The sequence below is a fragment of the Oncorhynchus mykiss genome, chromosome 11 (assembly GCF_013265735.2).
Source record: "Oncorhynchus mykiss isolate Arlee chromosome 11, USDA_OmykA_1.1, whole genome shotgun sequence".
Taxonomy (NCBI): Eukaryota; Metazoa; Chordata; class Actinopteri; order Salmoniformes; family Salmonidae; genus Oncorhynchus; species Oncorhynchus mykiss.
In genome coordinates, this window is record NC_048575.1 from 53,201,536 (window position 1) to 53,225,507 (window position 23,972).

The 23,972-nt window shown below is 43.5% G+C and overlaps 1 protein-coding gene across 2 annotated transcripts in view; it reads right to left on the minus strand.

The window, feature by feature from the left end:
• LOC110535948 (adhesion G-protein coupled receptor D1) overlaps positions 1-23,972 on the minus strand; it is a 44,209-nt gene that overhangs the window by 1,797 nt on the left and 18,440 nt on the right. For both annotated transcript variants that reach the window (XM_021621357.2, XM_021621356.2), the window contains 11 exons: positions 12,417-12,490; positions 11,636-11,759; positions 2,735-2,838; positions 2,437-2,548; positions 2,107-2,260; positions 1,202-1,268; positions 899-965; positions 653-744; positions 388-514; positions 228-269; positions 8-100 (listed from right to left, as the gene is read on the minus strand). In XM_021621357.2, the coding sequence (XP_021477032.2) occupies positions 8-100; positions 228-269; positions 388-514; positions 653-744; positions 899-965; positions 1,202-1,268; positions 2,107-2,260; positions 2,437-2,548; positions 2,735-2,838; positions 11,636-11,759; positions 12,417-12,490 (1,056 nt within the window). The remainder of the gene's footprint in view (positions 1-7; positions 101-227; positions 270-387; positions 515-652; positions 745-898; positions 966-1,201; positions 1,269-2,106; positions 2,261-2,436; positions 2,549-2,734; positions 2,839-11,635; positions 11,760-12,416; positions 12,491-23,972) is intronic.

Sequence of the window (23,972 nt, forward strand, 5' to 3'; positions counted from 1 at the left end):
TACTCACAACGTCAGAATTGAAGGGTTTCACATTGATGTTGCGAATGGAGCTGCTGGTTAGAGACCACACCTTGGTTTTGTGCTTAAAGGCAGCTCTGACCTACCGCAAAACAGCACAACCATGAGTAGGACCAATAACAGATGCAATGTTTCATAAACCTCCCCGGACATATTAGAAACAAAACAAACTATATCAACACTATAACACCATGTGGGGTGTGCCTTACCTCAGAGTTGAGAAGGCAATGGAACAGGAAGATAAAGAATCCCTTTAGAGAGAAAAATCCACATGATTGTATTCAATTACTGTAAATAAAGGCTATTGTTAAAGATATTTTATGAAATGTATTCGATTGCATAATGGCACATTTACAGTACGCTACTTACCTGTAATGAGTTGAAAACAGCAAACATGTACTGGAACATCAGTGCGTGATCGTTGATGGCCAGTACCCCAAAGATCCAGGAGATGCCCAGAATAGGAAGGAGCACAGCCACTGCCTTTGCAGTCAGCCTATACACACAGAGAGAGACACAGAAACACTAAATGTCAGCAATCTATAGTGTATTAATGTCAGTCTGACTGAGTCAGAGTTTGGATAGCATCATCACCATGATGGTTTCAGCCCTAAGAACAGAGATGATGACTCACTTGACTGCGTTGGCATCGCCATGAACCTTGTAATTCTCTGAACTAATACGAGAGATGATCCTCGTTACAGATATAAGAATCACAATATTCACCTAAGTAAGAGAGAAAACAACACATATCAGTTAATGTCTAAATATCACTTTCATGAACAAAAAGCTTGAGCTCCAGTGATTAATTAGCTGTAAATTGTAAAGTAAATAACGGAAATAAACAAACAGTTAGTGGTGATTTCTTCAGTTCTCTTACCACAATGACAAACAGTGCTGGTGCCACAAACGCCCAAATAGCCCCATTCTTCAAGGACAGCCAACAGCTGAGGGAGGGAGGAGAGAGATAACAAGCTTGGTCGACATCTCTCACATTATACTTCCCATCTCCATTTACTCTGTAAACTACTTATACAGTACATTAATATGCCTAGATACATATCTCTTAATTCATGGCAGTTTCATGGCACCAGTATTGATATTTTAACTATATCCAATGGCACAGAGTGCTGCCAAGTGGTTTTGAACGTCCAGGTTGGAGTGTGTTGACTCAGTGACTTACTTCCCAATCTCTCCATAGCTGTCCAAGGCTGATGTCATAGAGACCACACATATCACCAATGGAGACCCTGGGAGAAGAGAGGACATGTTAGTTACAAGATAAAAAGATATCACACACATCATGACATCTCTAACATTACATTGTTTAGTATATGCTTCCTTATACAGTATTGACTTCAGTCTAATGTTTTCCAAATCAGGTTTGGCAAGGAGTGTGAGATGAAAATTAGCAAGACCGACAGTGGAGGACACCGGATGTATTTTAATTCCCACCAACATGGTTCTAGTCTTGGTCATGCTTTCATCTGTTTTAATGAGTTGCTAAGTCCACAGAGATTTACAGACTTCCCCAGCAAAGAACAATTCAACTGTTACGCTAAAGGAGGAAATGAAGAATAAAGGGTCAGGAGCCTGATTTCACTGCTAACAACAGGAGCTGTAAATTACCAAATGGCAGTGTTTAAAAAAAAACTTAGGCTGGACACATCTACACTCCTTAATTTGCTGTTGGCCACAAATCGCAGCATTACTTCGGCCAACAACATAGGAAATGATAAAAATGGTAACTTATTTCTATGAATCACTCCAGCATGTGGAGGAGACGCAGTGTTCCCAGAAAGCTAAAAGAAACACACACACACACACATTCTCCTGTTTGTCCGTCCACTCTGGCTAACAGAGACCTGTGAAGTCTGAAGGCCAAACTAGAGGTCTGCTAAAACCAGACCTTAAAGGACAACATTTGAATTGTGGGAAACATTGTTCATGATTAGTCTTTTGAAGCACAGCATGTAGCTGCAGGTGTACGTGGAAAACCGATTGATCCAGTTTGAGATGAATAAAAACATGTGGATCATTAAGACATTTGTGCCTAAAATGGACCATTGATACAGTTACAAGATGTACCCCAGCCAATCCCGTAGTAGTAGAAATGCTTGCTGCCCTCTGAGCCGAAAACCTTGATGACCATGCTGTAGAGGTGCAGGCCCTCCACCAGCATCCAGGCAAACGCACTCAGGAAGAAGAAGTGGAGCAGCACAGCCATCACCTTACAGGGCAGCTGGGAGAGGAGAGGGGTTAAAGGTTAAAACTAGGGCACAGGGTGCATCATTATCTCTGTTTCACGCTCTGCCTCCTCTTCTTTATCATCACCATCATCATCATCATACAGTAAGTGCAAATCACTTCCTGGTTCTAGCCAATGAGATCCTCTGACTCTGGTTATGAGGTGCTTACCGTGCCTGGGTCAAAGCAGAAGCTGATGAGCAGCAGGATCTGGGCCACCAGGATGGCAAAGGACAGGTTGGCATGGATGTGGTAGCGTTGGTTACGGATAGTGCTCACTGACCTGCAAGGCCAAACACAAATAGAAACATTGAATATTACAAGAAATGTATAACATAAGTTTGATATAACATTTAATCATAATGGGGCAAATACCACTCACGAAGAGCATGTGTGACACACATGTGAGGTGCTTTGATAAGTTTATTTTGATTGAGTCAGTGAACAATAAAGATGGAGGGATACTCACGACAAGATTGCAAATGTCACCAGTGTGATGGTCAGACAGAAGATAGATATAGAGCAGCCAATGTAACTGATGGTTGATAACGCCACCTGGTGGGCCTTGGTTAGCTGTGCAAACGTGAGAATCATCACAATTCAATAAAACATTCCAGACACAAGTTTGATGTTTAGATTCATGTTCGGGCTGATTAATTTCAAAATGATACAGACCAGAATATATTGCATTGAACACATTACTAGAGAAATAATGTAAAGCTGAACTGAGAAGAGCATTAAAACAAAGTAGTGATTCTCTAGAAGGGACACAGTGTTTAAACTGAGCTGAGTTTCACTATGAACCAACACTGCCCTCTGTGGGATATTTATGGTAAGTAGCCAAGTTTGTGGTCATACACACATCCTTTAAAAACGTAGGTGCTGGGCTAATAAAGAATACTTGTGAAGAACAGGAAAACCTGCACACCGTTTATGCTCCCAATTCACCGATTTATTGACAACGTTTCGATCCAAAACGTATCTTTTTCAGGTCAAAAAGACGGAGCTGTTATACACATTTCACCTCACATGACCATTACGCACATGATGGACGTGTGGAAACAATTCAATTAACTTTTGTGCATAGTCAATCATAATTAATCACGGAGGTACATATGGTCATAAGTGATTATATACATACAAATTGGTCCGAGTTAAAAGCTAGGCAAAGGTTAAAAAAATATTACATTGGAAACTTTTGGAATACCATTACGCGCAGGACACGCGGTGGCCGTAGATATAAATACAGTGACCTATTTCAAAACAACTTGTGCACTTCTAATAATTTAATATCAATGACATGGGCACATGTAGTAGTTACAGAAAATCTAATACATGCATATGTACAAAATTAACAAGGGGCGAACTGCATGTCAAGACTATTCAACGTAACATATCCGTGTAATAAATGGTCTGATATCAAATTATTGGTTCAGACCTTCAGGAGACATGGTGGACAAACGGTGAATCCAATACAATTATATTTTCAGTGGAAGATTATCAGTATCTCCCTTTCCTAAGAGCCTTAACGTGTTCGATAGCAGCGTATCCCAGAGAGCTGATGTTGTGACTAGCCTCCATGAAATGCGCAGCCCTGAAATTACTCCTGTGTTCTGCTATCCTTGTTTTCAGAGAATAGCATAGCATAGACCACAAATACACTTGATCAGCTATACCATTTATTTTGTAGAACACGTAATGATGCCTTTGTCCGTGATGGGGTGATTGGACGTTGTGCATGTGTTCGTAAAGTTACAATGGGTACATCCGCCACATATGTATTTACCTTCCGGCACATTGTCTAGGAAGGTGCTACGTGGCACTGGGGGAAGATCAGACCTCACCACCATTTGACTGATGTTGTGGGCGCGTCTGAAGACTACCTGCGGGTCAGTGATCATGATGTGAGAGTATTTTTGAATGATACGGTTAAACTGTTGGGGGGGGGGGGGCTGTCATTCTGGGACATAGTAACCATCCCGTGCGTCATGCAGCCATTCCTCTGGGTAACCCCGTTGTCTGAAACGCTCATCCAGACAGTGCGCTTGTTTGTCATAGTCATTCTGTCTACTAACGGTCCTGCGTATGCATTGTCTGCATATGTTATGGCTGATAGAGAGGCTCCTTTTCAAGGAAACAGAGACTTCCTATCCGTCGGAATCCTGTATAGGTCCGTGGCGATTCTATGGACCTGATTAACACCCTTATGAAAATGGACAATATTGATTTGGGGATGCTAATAGTTTGCTTTGATTTTGGCACACCCTGATCTGTTTCACCTGTCTTGTGCTTGTTTCCACCCCACTCCAGGTGTCGCCCATTTTCCCCATTATCCCCTGTGCATTTATACCTGTGTTTTCTGTTTGTCTGTTGCCAGTTCGCCTTGTCTCGTCAAGCCTACCAGTGGTTTTCCCGTACTCCTGTTTTTATGCTCTAGTCCCTGTTTTCTAGTCTTCCAGGTTTTGACCATTCTGCCTGCTCTGAGCCTGCCTTCCGTTCTGTACCTTGCGACACTGCCCTGGATTACTGACCTCTGCCTGCCCTGAGCCTGCCTGCCGTTCTGTACCTTATCACACCACCCTGGATTACTGACCTCTGCCTGCCCTGAGCCTGCCTGCCATTCTGTACCTTTTGGACTCTGCTCTGGAATACTGACCTCTGCCTGCCCTTGACCTGTCGTGTGCCTGCTCCCTGTTTTTGGAATAAACTTTAATAAACTGTCTACATCTGCGTCTTATCCTGAGGTCTGATAGTACGAACTGGCCATGACTGACCCAGCAGACTCGGACCAGCTCCGCAACGCCATCTCCTTCCAAGGAACCACCATTGGGAGACCCGAGGAGTTACACTGAGGTCTTCTGGAGGAATTCCAGACATTGGCAGAACGCCATGACTGTGCCTTGAATACATTGCTGGAGCAATTCCAGAGGATTATCTGTGAGGCCGCCGGCCATGACAGTAACCTCCCAGCCCCCCCTCTACAGGGCACCCAGGCTTCCCGAGAACCCCGCTTACCTCCTCCGGAACGCTTCGCTGGAGGGTCAGGAACCTGTCAGGCATTTCTCTCTCAGTGTTCCTTTATCTTCGAGCTGCAGCCCTCGTCCTTCCCCTCGGACTACTCGAAGATAGTGTATCTCATAACGCTAATGTCCGGGAGGGCTCTCGCCTGGGCTACTGCAGTGTGGGAACCACAATCTGCCATGTGTTTCAGTTTAGAGGAGTTCGTGGCTGAGGTGAAACAGGTTTTGGATTCTTCATTGTCCGGGAGAGAGGCTGCCCGGAAGTTACTCAAGCTTCGCCAAGACTCCCTACAGTGTGGCGGCCTATACAGTTGATATCTGCATGTTGGCTGCCAAGAATGCCTGGAACCCGGAATCCCTGTTTGACACATTCCTTCATGGATTATCGGAGGAGGTTAAGGATGAGCTCGCAGCCCGGGAGCTGCCTACGGCTCTCGATTCGCTCATCGCCTTGACCATCTGGATCGATGGGCGGCTACAGGAACGTAGGAGGGAGAGGTCTGATTCTGGTTCCAATCGCTCGCCAAAGGATCCCACCTTGCCTCCGAGGAACTCCGGAAGTCGCCAGCGTCTATGTCCCTGAGAGGATTCGAGTTCCCCCGAGAGTCTCAGAGGTCTGCCGACTCTCCTTTTTCGGAGCCAATGCAACTCGGCAGCACTAGGCTGTCACCAGCCGAGCTCTTACGTAGACATACCACCCAGAGTTGTCTGTATTGCGGAACTGCCTGTCATTGTTTCTACCTGTCCTTTAAAGAGGCCAGGCTCATCAGTAGGTATGAGTACTCTGGTGGGCCTCCCCTTACTTGCACCCCTATTCATGTCATCCTGCTGTGGGGCGACCAGTCTAAATCTCTCCGGGTTCTCGTTGACTCTGGGGCTGACAAGAGTTTCATGGATGCCACCCTGGTGTCTGAGCTGGGCATCTCCACTCAGCCCCTCTCCAGTTTCCTGGACATTAGAGCCCTGGATGGACGCTCTATAGGCAGGGTTACCCACAATACTACTCTTATCTACTGGTGTGTGTCTGGGAACCACAGTGAGTCTATGCAGTTTATGCTCATCAAGTCTCCTCAGGTCCCCGTGGTATTGGGGTTGTCTTGGCTCCAGTTCCACAATCCCCTTATCAACTGGGCTGCTGGTACTATCGTGGACTGGAGCCCGTTCTGCCACGCCCATTGTCTGAAGTTCTCCCGGGCACTACACCACCCCGGGGATGGCTGTATTCACTGTCGGGTCTGGGGACCAAGGCTATGGAGCGATACATCGAGGACTCCCTGGCTGCAGGGGGTATCCGTCCATCTGCCTCCCCCACCGGCGCAGCGTTCTTCTATGTGGAGAAGGACAAAATTCTACGCCTGTGCATCGACTACTGGGGTCTCAATGACGTCACGGTTAAGAACCGCTATCCGCTACCACTCATCTCCTCGGTTTTCGAGCCGCTCCAGGGGGCCACTATCTTCTAAGTTAGACCTGCGGAACGCCTACAACCTGGTACGGATACGGGAAGGTGACGAGTGGAAGACAGCCTGCATCACTGTTAGCGGACACTATGAATACCTGGTGATGCCATTCGGTTTGACCAATGCTCCTGCTGTATTCCAGGCTCTGGTTAATGACGTTCTCCGGGATATGTTGAACCGGTTCGCCTACCTCGACAACATACTCATCTTTTCCCTGCTCAGCCACTGGGCTCTCATCCTTCGAGTGCTCCATGGGTTACAGTCCCCCGCTCTTCCCAGAGGAGGTCAACATACCCTCTGCCCAGATGTTCGTCCGCCACTGTTGGCTTACCTGGAAGAGAGCTCGGTCCACTCTTCTCAAGACCACCTCCAGGTATCGTTGACAGGTGGATCACCACCGGATGCCGGGTCCCCGCTTTTGTCTTGGGCAGAGGGCATGTCTGTCTACTCGGGATCTGCCCGTTTGGGTAGAGTCCCGCAAGCTTTATCGGCCCTTTCCCTCTGCTGTTGCCGGCACCCTCCGTATACATACCACGTTTCATGTATCAAAGATTAAACCTCTGACTCACTGCACAATGTTTCCTCTTTCTGTTTTCTGTTTGTCTGTTGCCAGTTCGCCTTGTCTCGTCAAGCCCACCAGCGTTTTTTTTCCCGTACTCCCGTTTTTCTCTCTAGTTCCTGTTTGGACCATTCTGCATGCCCTGACCCTGACGTTCTACTGTATACCTTGTGACACTACCCTGGATTACTGACCTCTGGCTGCCCTTGACCTGTCGTTTACCTGCCCCGTTTTTGTAATGCACTTTTACTTCGAACGGTCTGCATCTGGGTTTTATCCTGAGGTCTGACAGATGTTGAATCCCTTCATACAAACATCACCCATCTCATTTATATCAAATAATTATTAGAGGTACACAAGTTGTTTTCAAAATAGGTCAATGTAATTATACTGAAGAGAAAAATAACATTCAACGATTTCACAGTTCATATAAGGAAATCAGTCAATTGAAATAAATTCATTAATCTATGGATTACACATGACTGGGCACCCCCACGGGTGATGAAGCCAGATGTGGAGGTCCTGGGCTGGCGTGGTTACAAGTGTTGAGGCCAGCTGGATGTACTGCCAAATTCTCTAACATTACATTGGAGGCGGCTCATGGTAGAGAAATTAACATAAAATGATCTGGCAACAGCTCTGATGGACATTCCTGCAGTCAGCATGCCAATTGCACACTCCCTCAACTTGAGACATCTGTGGCATTGTGTTGCGACAACTTTTTAGTGGCCTTTTATTGTCCCCAGCACCTCTGTAATGATCATGCTGTTTAATCAGCTACTTGATATGCCACACCTGCATGCATTCTTAGCACAGGATAAATGCTCACTAATAGCGATATAAACATGTGTGGACAAAATCTGAGAGAAATACGTTTTGTATTTTTTACTGTTGCCTAGGTTTTAACCGATTTTGTATGTACAGTATACAATCCTTTATGTCCATATGTACCTCTGTGATTAATTATGATTGACTTTGCGCAACAGTATCTCTACTTGCACATCATCTTCTGCTCATTTATCACTCCAGTGTTAATCTGCGAAATTGTAATTCTTCGCTGCTATGGCCTATTTATTGCCTACCTCATGCCTTCTGCACACACTGTATATAGACTTTTTTTTTTTTCTACTGTGCCACTGACTTGTTTATTGTGTTATTGGCTTGTTTATTGTTTATTGTTTATTCCATGTTATTCCATGTGTAACTCTGTTGGTGTCTGTGTCACACTGCTTTGCTTTATCTTGGCCAGGTCGCAGTTGTAAATGAGAACTTGTTCTCAACTGGCCTACCTGGTTAAATAAAGGTGAAATAAATAAAATATTTGTTTCCACACCCACCATGCGTCGTGTGTGTGTGTGTGTGTGTGTGTGTGTATATGGTCATGTGAGGTGAAATGTGTATATTTTGGGATGTGAGAACTCGAAGATCCGTTTCGGATCGAAACATTGTAATAAAAAAAACAATGTGCAGGCCTTCCTGTTCTTTACATGTTCATGGTAAGTGACATAGTTACATTTAAAAATAAACGTCAGACACTCAGAAGATCCTGAGCGGCGCAGTGGTCTAAGGCACTGCATCTCAGTGCAAGAGGTGTCACTACAGTCCCTGGTTTGAATCCAGGCTGAATCACATCTGGCTGTGATTGGGAGTCCCATAGTTGGTGCACAGTTGGCCCGGGGTAGGTCGTCATTGTAAATTAGAATTTGTTCTTAACTGACTAGTTAAATAATAAAAAAATATCTTGCCCATACTTCTGATCATGCCATTCTTTTGGATGTCATTTTATGGCTTTTATTGCATGGCTAGCCTCTACGGCAGGAAGTTACTTCAATATGTCTGACCTCCTTAGTGCTTAGTGTCCAACCTCCCTGGCCAGTGCCAGTCCCAGTGCCAGCCAGTAGAGTGGTGTGATGTCGAGTGCTGGGCTTTAACAGGGATCAGTGACCCTCATTACTAGTGTTCTCACTGGAGGACCTGTGTGCTGGACTGGACTGGGTAACACTGTCACCATTTTAAAGCTGCTGTGGCATGGTAAAGAGAATAACCCCCTGACCTGAATCTCAATGAGGTCCACTCTCAAACTATGGTGCTGCACATATGTCTTGTCCTTGACAATTGTATATCAAGGATGATTCCCCTTTTCTCTTCCTCTGTGTGTGTGTCTAGTTACAGGTAACTGCCAAAATAATGGAAACGCTTGAGCAAATGAGGGATACAATGTACTGTATATTGAAAGTAGGGGCTTCCACAGTGGTGTGGTTCCTGAGTTAATTAAGGAATTAACTAATAGGATGACAATGCCCCCATCCACAGGGCACAAGTGGTCACTGAATGGTTTGATGAGCATGAAAACAATGTAAACCATATGCCATGGCTGTCTCAGTCACCAGATCTCAACCCATCTGAACACTTATGGGAGATTCTGGAGCAGCACCTGAGCCAGCATTTACCACCACCATCAACAAAACACAAAATTATGGAATTTCCCGAGGAGGAATGGCGTCGCATCCCTCCAATATAGTTCCATAAACTTGTAGAATCTATGCCAAGGTGCATTGATGCTGTTCTGGCTCATGGTGGTCCAACGCCCTATCAAGACACGTTATGTTGGTGTTTCCTTTATTTTGTCAGTTACATGTATATGACTGTGTGTGTGTTGTACGGCATGTTTCTGTTTTTTTATAGCTGAGGTTATTTCCAGACATTGAGGTTTGATTCTCCATTAACTGCAGCGTGTGCCTTGTCATTTGGCCAGTGGAGCAGTCACAGCCTTCCAGAATAGGGATGCGTGGGATGTTCCCATCCAGCTGAGGGATAAGGCTGCTGCCCACTAATTAGAGAGGGACTTGAGGAAAGTATAGCATCAAGGAGACGACTGCTTCAATACATTACTGAGTAACGCAACAAAAAGGATGGTTATCCTTTTCTATTTTGGGAATCTATTCAGGATGGATGGTCAGTCACCACACTCACAGGGTGACTATTGCTGGCCTTTTGATAACGGAGGAGGGTTATTGTCTCTGGCCTCTATTGCCTTGGTTACCATTTAGGAGAATACAATGCACTAATGGTGATGAACTGTGATGTGATCTGGACTGTGTTCCAATAAAAGTTTGGGGTACAGGTTTATGAAGAAAGGGAGATTGTGGCCTTCATGGTATGATATTGACATGTAGTTGGTTAAGTAGTGTGTATACATCTATTACAAAGAGGGAGGTCACTCACCGGACAGTTTATTAGGTACCTAAAAGGTGTCGGAAACATTTGTAGCGCATTGGCATCAAGGGACCTAACGTGTGGCAGGAAAACATTCCCCACACCAGTACACCAACACCACCAGCCTGTACCAGACCGGATAGGTCCATGGACTCGTGCTGCTTACGCCAAATCCTGACTCTGTCATCATCATGATGCAATGATTCATGATTCGTCGGACCAGGCAATGTTTTCCCACTCCTCAATTGTCCAGTGTTGGGGATCGTGTAAACACTGGAGACGCTTCTTTTGAGTTTTTAGCTGATAGGAATGGAACCTGGTGTGATCGTCTGCTGCAATAGCCCATCCGTGACAAGGATCGACAAGTTGTGCACTCCGAGATGCCGTTCTGCATACCAATGTTGTACTGGAGCCGTTATTTGTCTGCCTGTTAGCTTGCACGATTTTTGCCATTCTTCTTCGACCTCTCTCATGAACGAGATGTTTTCGCCCACCTGGTCTGCCACTGGCAGGAGGGCAGCCATTTCTGAGATACTGGATCCGGAGCGCCTGGCAACGACGATCATACCAAGTCCCTTAGGTCACTAGTTTTGCCCATTCTAACGTTCAATCGAATAGTAACTGAATGCCTCGATGCCTGTCTGCCTGCTTTATATAGCAAGCCATGGACACGTGACTCACTGTCTGTAGGAGCGACCCATTTTCGTGAACGGGGTGGTGTACCTAATAAACTGGCCAGTGAGTGTAGCTTGAGAATCCCTGAGCCAAACAGACTGTGGGAATAGATGGTCTTTGAGGCATGGACCATTGCCTCATGTCGAGACCCAAAGAAACCACACCTAATCATGGTAGTCTGCAGCAATGCCCTATTAAATCACTACTGAAAACAACGTTGTTACTTAGGTATGCTGAAAATTCTAGCAGAACCAGGACCTCTGAATGGGGAAAAGTTACTGTGTGGTGAACCACAGACCCCTGTGCAAATATACTCACATAAATCACTGGTACACTGATGGATAAACACACACACACACACACACACACACACACACACACACACACAGCAAGGTTCTGCATGGGACTGCGTGTTGTGGAGGAGAGGAAAGGGATCTTACCTCCATGGGAACCACCTGCATGAGAATGGCGAAGTTGGTGAGATGGTTACACAGACACACCGAGTAGGACATGTTCCCTCCGGACCGCACACAGCCCTCATTGGACCAAACACCCACCTTTGAACTGATGGAGGACAGACAGACACAGACAGACAGACAGACAGACAGACAGACAGACAGACAGACAGAGGAGACAGACAGACAGAGGAGACAGTCAGTCAGAGAGCGGACAGACACACAGGAGACAGCCAATCAGGTAGAGGAAGGAGACACACACAGAGACACAGGAGTTGAGACAGAGAGATTGTCAGACACATATGCAAGCACACACATAAACATGCCTGTCAAAATAGCAGGGATAAATCTACAATGGCACATACTCCCTAAACCAGATTATATTCTAGGTAAAACGATTATGTGGGAGGCCCTTTAACACATATGTTTTGCAGAATTAGATTTTTAATAGGGCTGTCAAATATTTCATTTTTTTCATGAACCACAGAAGGAAGGGGACAGGAAGCATAATGAGTCCAAGTAAAACAGTCACAATTCACAATGATTTATAGCATTTAAACAGCCAAAACATTGGCTTATCAGATGGCAGTGTTTTTACTGAAGGTTGCACACTCCCTCCCTCAATATATATACTGTACCAAATGTATTGATGCTATGTATCAAGGATGTAATGTACTGTATATGATGATGATGTTTTGGGCAAAATCAGTTATTTCAGTGATAGACATGAAATAGACATATTTCAGTGTGCATATGTAAACCCAACCTGTAGTCGAGGAAGGCACAGTAGAGGAACACTTTGTTGCTTTGGTTTAAGGCTTGACCCTGCTGATCCCTGTTCTGAAAAAAGAAAACAATGTCCTAATTTCACAGTTACAGCTCTACTTCACAAACCTCTATTGTGAGATGGGCATGTGTGACATTTTGATATTCTTTGGCATTTGTATCTTGTCAAAATCAAATCCCAAAGAAGACCTCATTTTATATTTCTGAACAGAATTCAGTTGATGAACCAGAAGTCCAGGTCTCCCTTGAAAAACGGGTTGTTTTACCTCAAGGAGACAACCTGGTAAAATAAATAATTAAATAGAAAACAATTGACTTGATGGTATTAGTGAGTTGGAGTGATGGCCAACCCTGGCTTTTGTTTACTCCCATAAACCAGAGCAACCTGTTAGGAAAGTTACTGTAATCACCATGAGAGGGGCATGGGATCATTTGGAAGCTTTGGAAATGAGCAGCTCTCTCGAAGATGGCTTTCCATGACTCCAGTTGGCTTTCTCTTCATAAAATAAGCTTAACAACACCATTAGAGCTGGCTCGATGCGCTCCAAAAGTAGCAATCTCTTTTGAATTTGGAAGAATTAACCACCTTTTTTCTTTTTGTTTTGTGAAATCAAATAACAATGTCCCCTTCACTGGTGTGAAGAGACCAATAAACATCTGAAGAAGATATCAGCTTAACAAGCTAGAGCAGAGGTGTCAAACAAATGTTGCCCCGGGTGCCGCATTTGGTCTTCAGTGAGGTCCGGAGGGCTGCAGTGAAAATTGGTAACAATTCCTTGTGCTAAAAATAGTCCTCTATCCATCGTTTTAGGAACTGTCGATGCTCCCTGACTGTCTAGCTGGACACAGTCAAGAAACTGTATGAATGCATGTACATTCTCATATCTACACAGTTTAGATTTGGTTTTAGCCATTTTAAAGTACAGTTGAAGTCTGAAGTTTACATACTGTACACCGTAGCCAAATATATTTAAACTCAGTTTTTCACAATTCCTGACATTTAATCCTAATAAAAAGTCCCTTTCTTGGTCAGTTAGGATCACCAATTTATTTTAAGAATGTGAAATGTCAGAATAATAGTAGAGAGAATGATTCATTTCAGCTTTATTTCTTTCATCACATTCCCAGTGGGTCAGAAGTTTACATACATTCAATTAGTATTTGGTAGCATTGCCTTTAAATTGTTTAACTTGGGTCAAACATTTCAGGTAGCCTTCCACAAGATTCCCACAATAAGTTGGGTGAATTTTGGCCCATTTCTCCTGACAGAGCTGGTGTAACAGAGTCAGGATTGTAGGCCTCCATGCTCACACACGCTTTTTCAGTTCTGCCCACACATTTTCTATGGGATTGAGGTCAGGGATTTGTGATGGAGGGAGTTGAAAGTCCGTGTTGCCCAGCAACAGCCCCAAAACATCACTGCTCTAGAGGAGATCTGCATGGAGGAATGGGACAAAATACCAGCAACAGTGTGTGAAAACCTTGTGAAGACTTACAGAAAACGTTTGACCTCTGACCTCTTGAGATAAACTTTTGTTATTGACCAAATACTTATTTTCCACCATAATTTGCAAATAAATTAATTAAAAATCCTACAATGTGATTTTCTGGATTTTCTCTCTCATTTTGTCTGTCATAGTTGAAGTGTACCTATGATGAAAATTACAGGCCTCTCTCATCTTTTTAAGTAGGATAACTTGCACAATTGGTGGCTGACTAAATACTTTTTTGTCCCACTGTATATTATTTTACATTATGATGAAGTGAAAACATGTTTTTAGACATTTTTGCAAATTTATTGAAAATGAACTACAGAAATATCTATAAAATATTCACACACCTGAGTCAATACTTTGTAGAAGCACCGTTGGCAGTGATTACAGCTGTGAGTCTTTCTGAGTAAGTCTCTGAGATTTCCACATCTGGATTGTGCAACATTTGCCCATTATTATTTTCTAAATACTTCAAGCTCTGTCACATTGAATGTTGATCATTGCTAGACAACCATTTTAAGTTCTTGCCATAGATTTTCAAGTAGATTCAAGTCAAAACTGTCACTGGCCACTCAGGAACATTCACTGTCTTCTTGGTAAGCAACTCCAGTGTAGATTTGGCCTTGTGTCTTAGGTTATTGATATTGTTACTGAAAGGTGACTTAATCTCCCAGTGTCTGGTGGAAAGCAGACTGAACCAGGTTTTCCTCTAGGATTTTGCCTGTGCTTGGCTCCATTCCATAATTTTTTTATCCAGAAAAACTCCCCAGTCCTTAATGATTACAAGCATACCTATAACTTGATCCAGTCACCACTATGCTTGAAAATATCAAGAGTGGTACTCATTAATGTGTTGTATTGGATTTGCCCCAAACATTACACTTTGTATTCAGGACAAAAAGTGACTTGCTTTGCCACATTTATTGCAGTATTACTTTAGTGCCCTGTTGCAAACAGGATGCTTGTTTTTGATTATTTTTTATTCTCTACAGACTTCCTTCTTTCACTCTGTCAAATAGGTTAGTATCGTGGAGTAACTACAATGTTGTTGAGCCATCCTCAGGTTTCTCCTATCACAGCCATCAAACTGGAACTGTTTTAAAGTCACCATTGGCCTCATGGTGAAATCCCTGAGCGGCTTTTTTTCTCTCCGGCAACTGAGTTCGGAAGGACACCTGTATCTTTGTAGTGACTGGGTGTATTCATGCACCACCCAAAGTGTAATTAATAACTTCATCATGCTCAAAGGGATATTCAATGTCTGCTTCTTTTTATTTTTACCCATCTACCAATAGGTGTCCTTTTTGCGAGGCATTGGAAAACTTCCCTGATCTGTGTTTGAAATTCACTACTTTACTGAGGACCTTACAGATAATTGTATGTGTGGGGTACAGAGATGAGGTTGTCATTCAAAAATCATGTTAAACACTTTAATTGCACACAGAGCAACTTATTATGTGACTTGTTAAGCACATTTTTACTCCTGAACTTATTCAGGCTTGCCATAACAAAGGGGTGGAATACTTATTGATTCAAGACATTTCAGATTTTAATTTTTAATCCATTTGTAAAACATAAAAAAACAAACAGAATTCCACTTTGACATTATTGGGTATTGTGTGTACTGTGGGCCGGTCAGATACATTCTCAATTTAATCAACTTAAAATTCAAGCTGTAAAACAACAAAATGTGGAAAAAGTAAAGGGGTGTGAATACTTTCTGAAGGCACTGTACAGTATATATATATATATATATATATATATATATATATATATATATATATATATAAAAAAACAATTCTTACCCAAACCACCCAGGCCGTATTGGACACCCTGACTGACGGGTTTGACACCCCCGAGCTAGATCATAACAAAGGCTCAACCCCGCAGCAAAGGTGATTATTACATTGTGTGAGACTCCTTACTGTCATTTTATTTGATTATAACTCACTTTTTACATATAATTCCTTTAATCAGATTTAAATGGAGTCCCCAGAGACAGTGAGCTAATGGTTGAAGGAATGTGGTAATTAGGGCCTGGCTATGGTTTCAGGTTCACCCTAACGCTCCATCCAATCTTTCCTCAACACAAAACAAAGTATTCATAGGCTGGCATGGTGTAACATCTACAGCAGACCCACCTCTCCTTATTCCCTGGGCCTTAATGGAGAAATTAGATCAGAGTGTTGAGATGAACTGTCTCTATTCCCTTCTGGAAAAAGTGAGTGAGCGGGAGAGTGAATCTGACAGTGAGGCACGATGCCTTGTGCATGTATCTGTTTCCTGGCCCTACCATACACTCTCTGTTTCATATTACCTTATAATGTTAGCTATGGGCCAAACTCTTGCCTTCATAGTATATATATTTTGTGTGTGATTTTCGCCTTACTCACACAATAGCTAAGTCTGTACTTTGATCAACCTTTGTAGAGCAGTGTGCTGCTCACCTGAACATTGTGCTTTATGTACAGAAAGGACTCATGTGTAGGACTGTGTGCTCCATACACAGGCCTTGAGAGCAGCACACATGCAGCCCATCAGCATGGGAAACGTCTGTCTTTGACGAGGTGCGAGAGACCCTCTGGGAGAGTTTACAGGGCCCTGTGGGGTTTAATAACTCACTGGTTCTTGGTGGGTGTAAATAGAAGCAGATGGGAGGGTGAGGTACAACTAGGATCCATTCACAGTCCAGGAAGAGAAAGAACAATTATACACTGCCATCAGGCATTCCTTTACTCTGGAACATGTGTTCTCTTCTATCGCTGAAACTTTGATGCTATTATGTTAGTGAGAAAACTAGGGGACTAATTTTCCACATTGAGTGATTACGGAGAGGGAAAATGTTACAAGCTCTGACATGGACCAGACCCACGATGAAAAGCACACTGACGAAACGGACAGTCACAGATGGGAGATGTGGTATTATTCAGTCACAATGTCTCTGTGGCGACACAGTGGTTGTTGTTCTGACATGTCCGTTGGGTGTTTCTGAGCCCATATCTGGGGAGAGCGAGAGTAGGGAGAGTGATGTGGAGTTGAGTCTCTCCTCAGTGTTAGAATGCAGAAAGAGAGCGAGAGAGAGAGAGAGAGAGATGTCATCTGGTCTGTGTGTGTGTGTGTCTGTGTGTGTTTGTGTGTGTGTGTCTGTGCATGTGTCTGTGTGTGCGCGTGTGTCTATGCGTGTGTGTGTGTGTGTGTGTGTGTGTGTCTGTCTGTGTGTGTCTGTGTGTGCGCGTGTGTCTATGCGTGTGTGTGTGTGTGTGTCTGTCTGTGTGTGTGTCTCTGTGTGCATGTGTCTATGCGTGTGTGTGTGTGTGTCTGTGTGTGTGCGCCTGCCACTGCTCCCTCGTCTCCCTGGTGCCCTGCAGCCTCACCGTCTGCCAGGAAAGAGAGCTCCGCTCCATCAATTTATTAACAACAGAGGGCTAGCAAAATTAGCCTTGGAAATCACTTCAAACCTCATCTGAGGGAGAGAAAGAGAGCGGATAGAGAAAGAGAGCGGAGAGAGAAAGACAGCGACAGAGAAACAGTCAGAGAGAAAGAGACAGAGAACGGAGGAGAGAGAGAAAGACAGAGACTGGAAGGCAGATTGAGGGGAAAAAAGAAGAGAATGAGACTGCCAGAGGAAGTCAGAGAATAAGTGGCAGAGTGAGAGTGAGAGAAAGGGAGTAAGAGACACAGATAGTAGTAAACTACTGTAGTTCCCCTCTCTCTTTCCTCAGAGATCATTAAATGAGTAGCGAAGAAAGCAGTTTGTCTCAACTGTTCTGTCAACCCACTAGGCCTACATCACAAACAATGAGAGACCAGTGACATCCATCGAATTATTGAATCAGGGCATACAATAGAGTATGGATTGAGAATCCTGCAGCTCAGTAAGGAGTATAGTTAATGATTATGCAACTCTTTAAGGGTGAACGGGGTATTTTTCAGCTGTCATGACATCATGACAACACGCCTATCATGTGGCAGCGTGTTGCATAACAACATTTGGGGGAGATTCGTAGGGAGTATTATGCTTCAGGGATGAGTGGCATATGCTGCTGATTAACGAATAGCCCCCCCCCCCCCCATCTGTCGTCATGGTGAAAGAATGGCCTTCCACGTCTGCCCTGCCAACAGGATAAATACCGGCTACATTCTGATATGTCTATTCTGGTCATATGAACAAATGTTGTGCTTTAGCTAGTTAATGTCAATGCAAAGCTTGACGTCTTTGAAGACAATCTCACAATGTCCATGGACAGAATGACAAGGTAAAAATACAAACTCTCACACATAACATCTGCATATAAGCCCCCCTACATGACATACCCGCCAAACTCTTCGAGCTCCTCTCTGCACTGCGGCATATTTCAGACCTCCCATGATTGCCAGAGCTGGATGTCAAGCTCTCTCTGTGGTTGAACTTACCTCCCCAACCACTGACAGGACACGCCTTCTCAAATCCAAAGACATCAGACTATTCCAGGCCAAATTGAATACTAGCTTTTGACAGCTGGTTCTAAGACAGAAAGAATAAAGTGCAAAAGAAGAGGGAAGGGCGTATGGATGGTGGCTCACTCTCATGTGGACCTCTTGTAGGCTTCAATGCAGTGATTCTGACACATTGATACAGGAATACTGTATATACTGTACAGCAGCCATGACACTACCTATCCATCAAAATTAAGCCCAACACCACCATATGTTCTCTAACGTACAGCCAAATAGCGGACTAACACACAAACTCCCTCTGCACACTGTCCAGCTCTACCACACTAACCCACATTCTCTGGGCTGGCATTGCTAGTCTGTAGTAAAGACTTATTTCAAATGCAATGCAGTCTATATAAATATTGTGGACAATACATTTACAGCCATTTTTTGAAATCTCAATATCAAATCATTTCTGGGTAACAATTAAGTACCTTACTGTGATTGTTTTAAATGAAAATGGTCACAAGCAAAGAACAATTTCTCAATAAATAATTTTGCTAGGACTGTCTGAGAGTGGTCTGAGTGGGGCGGGGAAATCTAAAACTAGCTGTTGTTAGCAGAGAGGCTTGAAACTCTCTTTCTTATTGGTCTATTAACTAATTTCAGGCGGTCTCATCAAACAGTTCTTACACTATAAGGCCAACATCATTTTCAAAATGTTCACAGAATTATTCCAAAATCATAGTGGGGAAATATATATAAAACACAGAAAAATCACATTTTTGACAGCACTGAGCCTTGAAATTCGTGTCTTATGTAAAACACAATTAATAAAAATAAAGTCACCAATATCTTTTCAATTTCCCCACGTTTCGACATAGCAATCTAATTGAGGGCATGGAGAGAGACAGGGTGTAATTTAGAATTACTCTGAGGTGTGTGGTGTGGGACAGATACAATCGTCAGCCACTGAAAACTAGTCTAACAGCACAACCGTCTGCAGAGACAAGGAGAGCATTGAAACTCAAACTACATCAGCTACACCGTTATACCAAAAACACATGAATGAACTTCCTTTGTTGCCTTAGTATTTTAATAAACAGGAGAGTTCAGGTAGAGCTAAACCCGGTGTCTGGTTCCACTATATAACACGTAGAAAGTGCAAACATATGCATCTCCCCATGGCAACACTTACTGTAGTTAAAATTAGCCACAAAAGGAAGCACTTTATTGCTCTATGTCTGGGACAGGCACACAGAGGTGCAGTGAAACACTATCCAGTCCAGCAGGCACAATGGACCAAAGCACTCAGCACAGCAGGTTAGGATCACAGCAGAGCTTTAGTCACACATCACTGACTTGGGATCTGTTATGATATTATTTCAGACTGGGATCCACTTTTAATTGGTGGGTCTGAGCTAACCCCAGGACAGTTTGGGCTTAATAAACAGGTAATATTGCTATGATATAAATGTGTGTCTCCATGGTGTCAGACACACCAACTCATTTAGAGGATGTGGAGGAACGGTTAGTGCCATCCGGGATCCTTGGGATGTCCCTATCCTAAACCCTAACCTTAACCCCTACCATTACCCCAACCCCTACCCTAAACCCTAACCATAACCCCTACCATTACCCTAACCCCTACCCTAAACCCTAACCTTAACCCCTACCATTACCCTAACCCCTACCCTAAACCCTAACCTTAACCCCTACCATTACCCTAACCCCTACCCTAAACCCTAACCCCTACCCTTACTCTAACCATAACCATAACCATTTTAAATGTCAACTTCAATGTGGTAGGGATGTCCCAAGGAGCCCGGATAGCAAGGACAGCGAAGAAAACATCTGAGCATAGCTTCACAACACAACTGGCCCAGAGCAGAGTGAGGTCATGATATCAGGGGAAATGTAAGGCTTGCAGCTGTGGTCTGAGTTGAGCCTCCAAGGTATACACACAAAACAACTATGTAAGTGTTGATAAGTGTGAAGAAAAGTGAAGCCAATTAAATGCTGGAAGTTGCCATTTTGTTTTGATAGGGCAGGAGGATAAGATCTGGAAGTCTAACAATCTCACTCTAGTCATATTGCAATATCCTTGATTGCAAAATAATATGGCATTTTGTTGAAATTACAGTGCCTTGCGAAAGTATTCGGCCCCCTTGAACTTTGCGACCTTTTGCCATATTTCAGGCTTCAAACATAAAGATATAAAACTGTATTTTTTTGTGAAGAATCAACAACAAGTGGGACACAACCATGAAGTGGAACGACATTTATTGGATATTTCAAACTTTAACAAATCAAAAACTGAAAAATTGGACGTGCAAAATTATTCAGCCCCCTTAAGTTAATACTTTGTAGCGCCACCTTTTGCTGCGATTACAGCTGTAAGTCGCTTGGGGTATGTCTCTATCAGTTTTGCACATCGAGAGACTGAAATGTTTTCCCATTCCTCCTTGCAAAACAGCTCGAGCTCAGTGAGGTTGGATGGAGAGCATTTGTGAACAGCAGTTTTCAGTTCTTTCCACAGATTCTCGATTGGATTCAGGTCTGGACTTTGACTTGGCCATTCTAACACCTGGATATGTTTATTTTTGAACCATTCCATTGTAGATTTTGCTTTATGTTTTGGATCATTGTCTTGTTGGAAGACAAATCTCCGTCCCAGTCTCAGGTCTTTTACAGACTCCATCAGGTTTTCTTCCAGAATGGTCCTGTATTTGGCTCCATCCATCTTCCCATCAATTTTAACCATCTTCCCTGTCCCTGCTGAAGAAAAGCAGGCCCAAACCATGATGCTGCCACCACCATGTTTGACAGTGGGGATGGTGTGTTCAGCTGTGTTGCTTTTACGCCAAACATAACGTTTTGCATTGTTGCCAAAAAGTTCAATTTTGGTTTCATCTGACCAGAGCACCTTCTTCCACATGTTTGGTGTGTCTCCCAGGTGGCTTGTGGCAAACTTTAAATGACACTTTTCATGGATATCTTTAAGAAATGGCTTTCTTCTTGCCACTCTTCCATAAAGGCCAGATTTGTGCAATATACGACTGATTGTTGTCCTATGGACAGAGTCTCCCACCTCAGCTGTAGATCTCTGCAGTTCATCCAGAGTGATCATGGGCCTCTTGGCTGCATCTCTGATCAGTCTTCTCCTTGTATGAGCTGAAAGTTTAGAGGGACGGCCAGGTCTTGGTAGATTTGCAGTGGTCTGATACTCCTTCCATTTCAATATTATCACTTGCACAGTGCTCCTTGGGATGTTTAAAGCTTGGGAAATCTTTTTGTATCCAAATCCGGCTTTAAACTTCTTCACAACAGTATCTCGGTCCTGCCTGGTGTGTTCCTTGTTCTTCATGATGCTCTCTGCGCTTTTAACGGACCTCTGAGACTATCACAGTGCAGGTGCATTTATACGGAGACTTGATTACACACAGGTGGATTGCATTTATCATCATTAGTCATTTAGGTCAATATTGGATCATTCAGAGATCCTCACTGAACTTCTGGAGAGAGTTTGCTGCACTGAAAGTAAAGGGGCTGAATAATTTTGCACGCCCAATTTTTCAGTTTTTGATTTGTTAAAAAAGTTTGAAATATCCAATAAATGTTGTTCCACTTCATGATTGTGTCCCACTTGTTGTTGATTCTTCACAAAAAAATACAGTTTTATATCTTTATGTTTGAAGCCTGAAATATGGCAAAAGGTTGCAAAGTTCAAGGGGGCCGAATACTTTCGCAAGGCACTGTATATGCTGGCCTTGCTGGGATAAAACAATCACACTACACCAAGCTTAATCTGAGATATTGGTCTTTTCATTGAGTTGTGTTAATATGGGAGAATGTTACTTAAAGGAAAGATTCAGACATTTTCAATGTTATATAGTTTTGTGCATTTCTGAGCGATGTTCTATCGATTTCCTGGGCCATTTCATGTTGCATCATGCAAAACTCATCATACTGGTTGTATTTCTGCCTGCTTGAACAGCAATAGCTTAGATACACATGGAAACATGAAATTACCCCGGTAATCGACAGAACATCGCACAGAGATGCACAAAAACGAAATAACATTGAAAATGGGTGAATCTTTCCTTGAAATATGCGCCACACTGTCCCTTTCTTTTTTGCCCCAGGAAATTAAAAGGAAGTTCCATTTGAGTAACTTTGGGAAAGGGGAACAGCGCAAGGGGGAGAGAGAGAGAAAATAGGGCGGGGGAAAGAGAGACCCTCAATGCAAAGCTCCTGGCAAGAGGAGGATAGCAATCGCCAGACCTACATCTGCGATTGATCAGCGAGCTGGCCCAAATGTGTAAGCAAGTCTGTGTGCGAGGGAGAAAGAGAGAGAGAGTGAGAGAAAGGGAAAAGAGAGAGAAAGAAAGAAAGAAGAAAAGGAGAGAGAGAGAGAAAGAAAGAGAGAGACTCACCCACAGGGTTTGGGTTGGATGTGTACAGGGAGTTATAAAAACTGGCAATAAAGACTGCTTGTGGCAGAGACGACTGATACCATCTTTGGCTTACTTGTTTAAAAAATATTGGGTATCAGGGTTCTTAAAAAAGGTTTTGGTGGGTTTATTTTCTCAGTTTTTGATTAATAATTAATTCCACCCTTATTTGGAAGCTCCTGAAAGTCTACTAGACTTGCAATCCCTAGCCTGATCTCCCCTTCAAACACTCTCTCATCCTCACACCCCTTTTTTGTTTTTATTAAGCAGACATACATGGATTAAAATTGGATCAATTACAGGACAAAAGCAAGATCTATAAAATGAAGTCAATATGACACCGAGCATTAAAATGAGCTCTTTCATTCCAGCACCTGATAAAAGTGCCTGCTGCAGTACAGTATGAATGTGAGGGTCAGTTCTGGGAGAGATGGACAGAGGCCACCAGCGCTACTACACTACTTCCTGTCCATTCCTCCACTCCCCACAGTCTCTCTCATGGAGCTGCCGCCGCCATTCCACAACACAGTTTTATTGGCCTGTAAACTCAAGTCCTGCTTGTCAAAACCTTTTTTTAATCCTTTCAATTTTGACACTGAGCAACACCGGCATTCGGTGAAATCACACTTTCCATTTCTTCACCTCATACCATCAGTGTGATGCTTTAAGCGAAGAGGAGGAGTGGGGTTTTTATGTATGTATTAATGTTTAACTACAGACCCCAGTGCCCCTCTCTCCTCTCCGCTGACCCTCGCCAGACCCACATCGGACAGAGCTAATAAATCACGGTTGGAGCCAAGGCCCAATCAGCAACAGCGCAGAATAGCGTGAGAAAGCTCATGGGTTTCTGGCAGACCTGATAACACCTTCGCTCCGTATCGGAGCTGCTCCCCAAAACCCTGTTGGCTGGCGTGGCGTCACCTTGGACCAGACAGATACGACACAGCCAGTTAGCTCTGGAATGACATGACCTCGCTAGATGTTTGATGAGGCTCTGAGTTCATAGGTTATCAATCATGGATGCAAGGTCAAATTCACTGGCCATCCGCTCAGACCTGTTTGGACTCCCTTGTGAACGATGCTAACAGCCATAACACAAGGTCATTATAGATCATTACGATTGGTCAGTGACACTGTCAATTAATTGCATATAGTTTTAGTCATTCACAGCAA